The 9,480-nt window shown below is 32.2% G+C and overlaps 1 protein-coding gene across 3 annotated transcripts in view; it reads right to left on the bottom strand.

Annotated features, from left to right (window-relative positions):
• Window positions 1-215: 215 nt before the first annotated feature.
• The window catches only part of LOC108728946 (sodium/potassium-transporting ATPase subunit beta-1), an 11,502-nt gene continuing 2,237 nt past the window's right edge, over window positions 216-9,480 (bottom strand). Inside the window, exons 4-8 of one of the 3 annotated variants that reach the window (XR_001936911.1) lie at window positions 7,248-7,423; window positions 3,459-3,554; window positions 1,004-1,169; window positions 607-696; window positions 362-421 (exon numbers count right to left, since the gene is read on the bottom strand). Coding sequence is in view for 1 of the 3 variants with exons in the window: in XM_018457789.1 (XP_018313291.1) it covers window positions 321-421; window positions 1,004-1,169; window positions 3,459-3,554; window positions 7,248-7,423 (539 nt within the window). In the remaining 2 variants the exon portion in view is untranslated. Of the gene's footprint in view, window positions 422-606; window positions 738-1,003; window positions 1,170-3,458; window positions 3,555-7,247; window positions 7,424-9,480 lie in introns of all 3 variants that reach the window. The other 2 variants (XR_001936912.1, XM_018457789.1) reach the window with 2 other exon arrangements.

Below are 9,480 nucleotides of genomic sequence, written 5' to 3' on the forward strand. Positions count from 1 at the left end.
TTTTTTTATAAATGTACCTCAGATTAAAATCTTTAAACAAAACGATATCCAGAAAATTATACATTTTCCTACATTATTAATGAGATATAATAAATAATAAAGGAATTATTATTGACGACAAGATTTTTTATAAATTACAATAAATGTTTAATGTAAAATTATAAGAACTGCGAACAAATAAATTTAAATTTATTTGTCATATTCTGCATAAAGTATATTAAAAATAATCCATAACTTTTTATTATATTTGCATATTTGTTAATAAATATTTAAGGTACACAAATATTTAAGATACATAAACATTTGTTGATCACCGCCTTTTATAGCTCGCCCAGAATTAGTTGAAAATCCAATGCATTTTGTGCATCTTTGTTAATGTTGAGCGCCCATAAGCTACATTCCACCGTCATTAATCTAAACGCTAAAAACGTTGTATTAATAAAATACAATATTTATTATCTATATTATTTAAAAAATTAGTAATCAATAATTTCGAATTATTATATAAATATGGCTATTTATAAAATTTATCAAATTTTTTATAAATAATACAAAACAATATTTTGTTATAATTTTAAATGAAAATAAAAAAGAACAAATACATACACTAAACAAAGAGTCTGATAGTATTATTAAATATTATGCAAGTAAATCCCAGCACTGGCATAGGCAATTCCGCTTCCAGTAGTATATGTTCTAAGCTCAGTGTACGTTATCAAACACCCAGAGCTCCTATTCTGAAAAGAAACGTATACGAGAATAACTATAGTATACATAAATACTATAGTATATGTAACGTGTATTATAGTATTTCCCTAGTTGTTCGTATACGTTACTTTTCAAGAATAAGGGCCCTGTACATAAACGAAATTTTATACCACATTTTTTTGGATAATTAAAAGAATATATCAATAACATTTTTAAAATACTAAGATTCTAAATAATTATTTTCTATTTCTGTGAAACATTTGAATATATAATTTTTATATACTTAGTGGCTTACATGTGACATTTTTAAAACGCAGCGCGACTACCGGTGCCAAATAATCTGGTTGACCAATAAACGGAAAATATTGCACAGAAAATCCAGGACTTGGTAAATACTCAATTTCTCCGATGTGCTCTTTATCAACGTTATTTACTCCATCACACCATAACCAGATTTGGAACTATTTAATTATTATATTTAATTATTATAAAATAAATTGAATACACATACATATGCATCCAGATAGCAACGTATCTTGCTTGCAAGTATAAATACATGTGTTGCTATGAAAATTGTGGCACCTAAGTTCGCACTTATTAACAAATTGTTACCTTTTCACAATATGACAACTTTATAGGTAGCAACTTGCCAACTTTAAAATTGTCATTATCAAATCGTGCTATGTCATCATATTACTATAATAACACAGGCACACAAAAAAGAATTTCTTGATCCGGAGAGTATGACATCCTTATTATATTTTGACGGTCTAAACCAAATCTGATGTCAAAATTGTTCTATCACGTCATAACTTTTTTATCGACAGAAAATGACTAGCTTTTCCAGAATTTTTAATTATCTATCAGCTTGCATATTAACTTTAAAAGCTAGCATACTCAGTTAACGCTAACTATTCATAAAAAGTTCGATTTTTTGTATTCCCAATGTGTCGAATATTCCGGAACAGTAAAGGAACCGTTACAGAATGTATATATGTATATCGGTGAAATGTTCAGAATATTGTATAAATACTCCTTATATTCTAGCCTCTGTCTCGACATTCGCCCTTCGTCACGGAAAACCACGAATTGAAAAACCGTGGGCGTGACAGTCTTCAGAACAAACATTCATAACTAGCCTTTTACAATTTCTTTCCGACCAAAAGAAATTCTCTTCTGCCTAAAGCGATTTCTCTCTGTCCGAAAGAAATTCTTCACTTTCTACAACTACTCCTCTTTGCCCGAAATCCTTGGTGTCTCCTCTATCACCAGAAAGTCGATTCCTTTTCTCAGAACAACAATGTTTCTCCTTTCTTTTTTCAACAGCAAACAACTGAAAATCCAAACCAAGTGTGATGTATTTTTTTTCTTAATTAACAAATTAATTCTATTAGTCCAAATATTTAATTCAGGTTCCAAACGTAATCGATATTTCCTAAAAAAAAAGAATTCTTCTTACTTCGAAGAACTATCTCTCACAAAAGGTCGCCAGTCTGTTCAAAAGAACAATTTTGTTCTTACATCTTTAAGATTTACGAATATAATAAACTACATTGTTTATTCTTTTAACCCAGATAATCAAGCGTGATTTAGCATATTGATCAAACTAATGCATTGTATGAATTGTCTTATATTTGGCATACATTTGCTGACATAAAAATAGTACACGTTACAAATGCAGCAATACGATTGCTTATGCATACAATCAGTTGACGAAATTTCAAAAACAAACGGTCAGCAATAGCGGTACGTTATGCTGTCGACAAAATGACAGCAAGGAATAATTAATCATTCCATCTTGAGCATTATAACGAAAATATGACGGCAACAAAACATATAATGTTTTGTTAATCGTTGTTGCATATATGTCTTCAAGCTATGAAGTAATTCTTTAATCGATGCCGTCGTAGTTCGTTGCAACAAAATGTTATCACGAAAATTACTCATCGGTGAGCATTATGCATCTCCGCCGACAGAGAACGACGGCGGAGATGCATTAACTCATAAATAAGAATCACTTGGGAAAGAATATAAGGAGCGCAGTATTTCTCATGTGAATTAAGTGAGCTCTCAAAGTTGGGCTTTAATATGAATTAATACCCATATGCTATGATAGATATAGAAATATGTTACAAAAGGATCGACACTTCGCTAACTAATCGATGTTGATGAGGAAGTTAGAAATTTTTCCATCTCTTTTCCGTTCTATAATAGTTCCGTGCTAAAATAAACCCAGAATCTACCCACTAAACAGCGGAACGAAATTGAAACAAAGTTACTCTGATTGACTATAAATCTCCATCACATATCTTTTCCGTTACTGTTCCGTTCTGCCTATATTAAACTGCGAATTGACAATTACGATTAACTATTGCCCGATCCTATTCCAATTGAGATAAAGCGAGTCTATCATCTGAAATAGAACAGCATCTGAACAGAGCAACCATCAATCGTAATCGTCAATTTGTAATCTGACATGGGCTTTCCGATATTTCTTTCTCCATCGCGTCCTTATTTAAGTATTAAATTAACATCACAAAACCATCTTAAGACATTACTTTACTTAAAATTGTCTTAAAATAAAAACGGACTATATCAATGCCTATCAGCCTATGTGAGCGTGTACCTATACATTTAATTGGAACTGAGCATGAATTTGTTCGTATAAATGGAGTGCTACTGGATAAACAAATTCTACTATACTAATTATTAAATACTAATTATTAAATACTGATAAGTTTGAATCAAACCTTGTTTGAAAATTGCACAGCTTTCTGCAAAGTATGTGGCATATTCTCTGGTAAGAGGGACGATTTATTGTAAGGAATTGGTACCCAATTAAATCTCTGCAATATAATTATAATTTTTAAAAACTTCATAGTAAAAAATTTTAATTAAAATTTTAATGATACTTTGATGAAATTCTAATTATCATTTCTCAAAAATTCATTTTATGTTTTATATTATTCTGATCAATTTACTAAAATGTTATCAAATGTGTTCTTCCCCATTTTGCTTTTAGAACGAAACAGGATCAACAATTGTTCTAATTGTTCTATTCAATTAGTTTCAAGCAATTTTGCAGCCGGATTCAGCGCATGTAAAAAATTACATAAGGAAACATTGTTATATCCCAATCAACTTTCAACACCTCCAATTTTGCAGGCCTGTGTCGTCACAAAATTAAAATTAATAAGAAATCAAGAATATAGTCATGTTAGTACGAAATTTAGTCAAATAATAACTGTTAACGCATATCGAAACAAAGGAAGGTACATATTAGTCAATTTGAAAAACAATAAACAATATTATATTATAACTTATTGAGGATCTCTATATAAGCGTGGTTTAATTGCCTCTGTATCAGTTTAAGTATTCAGTCCATTAGATTGACAATTTATACAAAATGAATTTTAAAAATGATGAATTTCATATTTTTATTAATAAAACGATTTTTTACATTTAACATTATATAATAATTAATAATTGTTAGTTAATTGTTTATAGTCATTGACATCATCTTGAATAATTACGAAGTACTAAAAAAATATCAGTGAATTTTTAAATCTTTGATTTAATAACGTGAAATTGTGCCTATAGTTATCACAAATTTCATACAAACTGTTGTACATACCTCCATAATGTTAAATGTAAGAAATCGTTTTATTAATAAAAATACGAAATTCATCATTTTTTAAACTCATTTTGTCTTCCAAACATACTATTAATACTTTTTTAGTCCATAGATCAATTTTTCCAATTCGAATAATCAAAAAATGCAATAACAATTTATTTTTATTTTTTAACAATTCATCTAATTATTTAAATGAAGCGTATAAGCTAGCTCCCAAATGTAAAAAAACAAGATATATATGTATATTTACAAAAAATGAAATCTTCTAGGCCAAATTTTATGAAAAATACGCTTTAAAAACCAATGCTGATAATATTGAAAGTTCAATACAAAGGAACTCAAACATTTAACTAGCAGGGATTATTTTTTGTAAATTGAGACCATTCTAGGGAGTCCTGTGGAAAGAACTCGGGAAAACTTTCAACCAAGTGTAAATGAGAACCACCCTACAATATACATATATGAATATAGTGCCGCTTGTTTTTAAAGAGAATCAGTATTTAATGTTCATTTAAAATTCGTTACATTTTCTTCCTTTTATAAGAAATAAATGTATATATCCCTAAGTAATAATTGCGAGCGCTGCGAGAATTGAGATCGAAGTATCGATCTTGCGTGCTCTGCACCTATCGTATTTGACAGCGCTGTTATTTCGGTGATTTACCGATTCGGAGCAAGCTTGCGGATCGGAGCAATGGCTGCATTCAGCAGAAAAAGCAGCTTTGCAACTGTTGTAAAATTCTTTAATATGATTGGTCTTGCCCTTAGTTCCTCATTGGATCTAAATGTATAAACTAATCATATTCAAGAATTTTACAACAGTTGCAAAGATGCTTTCTCTGCTGAACGCAGTCATGGCATGAAATTTAGATTTGGAGCAGCAGAGCAAGCGTAAACACGTCGTATTGTCTGGGTCAAAGAGAAGCGAGAACTCCTGGGACCGCGAGAAGATTTCCGTACTCTAAACTGGCAGAGATAAGCCGGTTAATATCACGTTTCACTGCGTCGCGGTCGCGTAGCTGCTTGTTCTCTATTTCTCAAGTTGAAACACTGTAAAATTTATCACAGAATAAATAAGTGATTTTAGTGATCAGTAAAAGGAAACGTATATTCTATTCGAGAATCCTATGACTATCTCCGGAGATCCACTAGCCTTTCCTGACAACATAAATATTACAGAGCCGTGCAGGTAAATCCGGAATTTTTGTGAGTTGTCGTTCTCGAATTCAGTTGGCGGCATTGGAGTAATTCCGCCCGCCCTGTTGAGGATAATCAACGAGGAAACACCGTAGTATAAACACACAGTAACCCGTTCCGCGATGAGCCGAGTACAAGACCGAAGAGCAGCCATACTCGAGTCGCTTCGCGCCGGAAAATCACCGTCAGAGATCATAGCGTGGTTTGGATACAAAAAAACCCAAGTTTATGAAGTTTCTAAGAAATTTCGAAAAACTAACTCAGGAGGCGATAACTTCGAAGCGGGCAAGTCACAGCAAGCGATCGGACCAGAAAAGAAACCCCAATTTTATCAACAACCTGAAAAAGATGATCAAACGTGATCCTAGACGCAGCATGGGTGACCTGGCGAAGAAAACAAATGTGTCAAGGTCAACAATCAGTTGAGCAATGATCTACAGATTAAATATTTTGTCCTAAGGCAACGTCAGTTGTTGACTGAGCAGAACAAAGCGGACAGAAAGACCAAGGGCCAGGCTTTGCTGAACGAGTTCATTCAGATCCAGGCTCGAGCAAGTCGTAGCCGCTGATGGAGGATATATTGAATAATTTAATTAATCACATTATTTGTTGCACATATACTAAGTTTTGTACAAATAAATTTATTTCGTTCTTGTATTTTCATGATTTTTTTATGGGTCACATTTTCTGGATTTACCTGCACGACCCTGTATATTCTTTATAAATTCTAAATTCATCAAACAAATTCTATCCCCTAATTATTTTACACTTTTTTTATTAAACAGTAGTAATTTTTGTTGAAACTTTATTTTTTAATTCAAATAACATTAAAACATCATCTGTTAAACGCAGAAAATGTCTTTTTATTCAGATAATAATTAAAATTTCATTGTATTCATTAAAATTTCATTGAATTTATTGAAACATCAAGCTAATTGAAATTTCAGTTAACAAAAACGTAAATTTTAATAAAGAAAATATCTTTTTTTATAAAATATACAAAAATGAAATTCTTAATAAGATAAAGAGTATAAAAATGTTATTAGCAATGAGAGTTTAGCGCGGTATGACTCTACTTCGAGCCATCTTTATTGATGTTGTGTAAAATACATGTAGTATAATATTAAAATCTCTGCTTTCCAGACAAACATTGAAAAGAGCTTTATTGCTGAACACTCTTTCATTGCCAATTATATTATTATATTCTTCACCCAAAAAGAAAATATTCTGCCATTTAGCGGTTCCATGTTAATATCAGAGGATTTTCCATTTATATATGACCTCAAGAGAATACTCTACAAAATAAAGGAATTTCGTATAACTCTAAAGTACTGGATTTAGGATTGCGGTCCTCTCAATACTAGAAGAATGTCTTGCATGTACTGACATGCACGCATACTACTGTAGCATTGTAAATGACAAACCTCTTCTAACAAGTAAACGTGCCACTAATATTTTGTGTATCCTTTTATTTCAAAAGGCTATTCGAGTTATTATAATAGAATTTTATATAGAGGAATTTATTTTTGATCATAGCTCATATATCCTCATTTTTATATATGAATACATGTTATAAATACACGCACCTGATTAATGTAAGATTAATGTAAGATTTTTGCTTAGAGGAAATGCTAAGAGGAATTCCCCGCTTATCGACAGAATATTTTTTTTGGGTGTTATATTTTTTAAAAAGAGGATTATTACTTACCTTATTGAACTTAATGAGAACACACGGTTGTAATGGATCAGTATATCCATATGGAGGCTGCCCACAAACACCAAGGCTTTCAACATCGAAAAAACAAGGTTTTGTATTAGATGTGATTAATGCGCCATCACTACATTCCGCAACTGTTTTATAGTTCTCTTTACTTTTATTGTACTCTAAAATGAAAATGTTAGTTACCATCTTTTTCCTTATTTTTATTAAACAACATTAGACAACATTTTGCTGTAAAAATTTTTCCATTCAATTTCCATTCCATTTGTCTTTTATATCTAAAATACAATTAAAGGATTTACAACAGAAACCAAATAAATCCATATTTTTTAAATCTGAATTATGGAGCCTAATCGTTTTCAGAATATTCAGAAAAGGGGAGCCATCTCCAATGACCTTGACCTTGACATATGGGTTGCATATCAGTCGGGGCAAAAATAAGGCAAGGTCGAGGACATTCGAGAAGACGCTATTAGCACTATTTTTGTCGTTCTATCTTCATCACCTAGACAAGGATAGTATTACACAAATGACGCAGATAACGCACTCCTCGAATGCACCCATGTTGTTTCAGTCCAGCCGCCATTTTGGGTTCATTTTGAATTTTCAGAAACACCATACGGCATCAAGAAATAGACATTTCAAGGAAAATTTTAAACCCTTTTAAAGAATTTTGTCTCAAAAATTGAAATGTAACTTAAATCAGGGTCTCTTTCATCAACTTCTGGTTAAATTAATCGATCATCAACTCGCAGAAGTGCCAACAGCAATTTAATCAAAATGCCTTTCTCTTCCTCTTCTGTGCCTTCCTCTTCTTTAGTTCTTGTTGGCGTTTGAGTTAACCATCGATTAGCATTAATCGGAGTTGGTGAATAAGGCCTTCAGTATTATGATTTCTTCAAACATTCCAACCTGTAATATGAGGTCTGTTCTTTATTTCTGCACTACCTGAACTGATGCGCATGGTGCAATAAGTTGAAGTGAAAGAAATGTTCGTACATGTGTTTCACTTCAACTTATTGCCGTATGTACCAACTCAGACAGTGCAGAAATAAAGAATAGACCTATGGCTACGGTTACACCGTACGACTGATAGCGACCTGACCTATATCGTGACCCAAAGTAGGTCTAGTCACCAACCGTTTATACCGAAAAGGACTTAAAAAATGGTTGGGTCATATTTAGTCCACGCTGGTCCGAATTAGAGCCATCTATCGTATTTTGTACAAATTATTTCCATATGGACCCAAGAATCGCTAAACGCATGCGCAATCAGTCATGAAAAAGGCGCTTATAGCGAGTACACGTAAGTATGGCTACCGGTTTAACCTAACTCTCAAATTCAATAAAACAGCTGTTCAAGCAAAATGGCTACGAAGTTTCAGGTCGGGTCAATCGCGAATTTACACCGAGAAAGCAGACGACCTATTTTAGGTGAGGGCGCCAAAAAATACGGCCTGACCTACAACAGGTCGGGTCAGGTATAGTAGTATTTACAGCGAGCGGCCTAAATAATGTGACCTGAATTAGGTCGAATTTAGGGTATAGGTCGCGGAAAAAACGTACGGTGTAAACCAGGCCTATGGTCCTCTTCAGTGATATATATTTATTTAAAATGTCGGGGATACATCAATAATTATGTCATAAATAAATGGTTATGTATGTTGTTATCAGTCATCTTGAGAAATATTGTCCATTGACACATTAATAGGATGTGTCTGTAGATACTACATTCGAGGGGGTAACCACTTAATGTAATCATGGAACAGGGTTCTCGAAATCATTATAAAATTCATATGAAATCTCTAAGCATAATCCGATAATTATATATACAACCATGAGAAATCATTGTATAATATTAAATAAAATCGTATATTTTACCAAATTATTTCATATGTAGTGGAAAAAATTATTTGTGATTAGATGAAATCACGTGAAATCATGTAATCTGAGGGACAATATTTCAGTTAGTGGTTACCCCCTTGACTACATTCCTCAGCAAATCGATATTGCCAAGACAAACAATACAAGTAGACAATACTTGTATCATTTGTCTTGACTATGTATATCAGTTTGCTTGAAGAATATAGTATCTATAATATATAGACACATCCTATTAAATGTGCTCAATGGCTACGGTTACACCGTGCATTTAGGTCGCGTCCTATACAATAGATGTCTTTGTTTATCCTGTATATTAAACAAAGACATCTATTGTATA

Source organism: Mycetomoellerius zeteki, unplaced genomic scaffold (assembly GCF_001594055.1).
Source record: "Mycetomoellerius zeteki isolate Tzet28-1 unplaced genomic scaffold, Tzet1.0 scaffold674, whole genome shotgun sequence".
NCBI classification, from domain to species: domain Eukaryota; kingdom Metazoa; phylum Arthropoda; class Insecta; order Hymenoptera; family Formicidae; genus Mycetomoellerius; species Mycetomoellerius zeteki.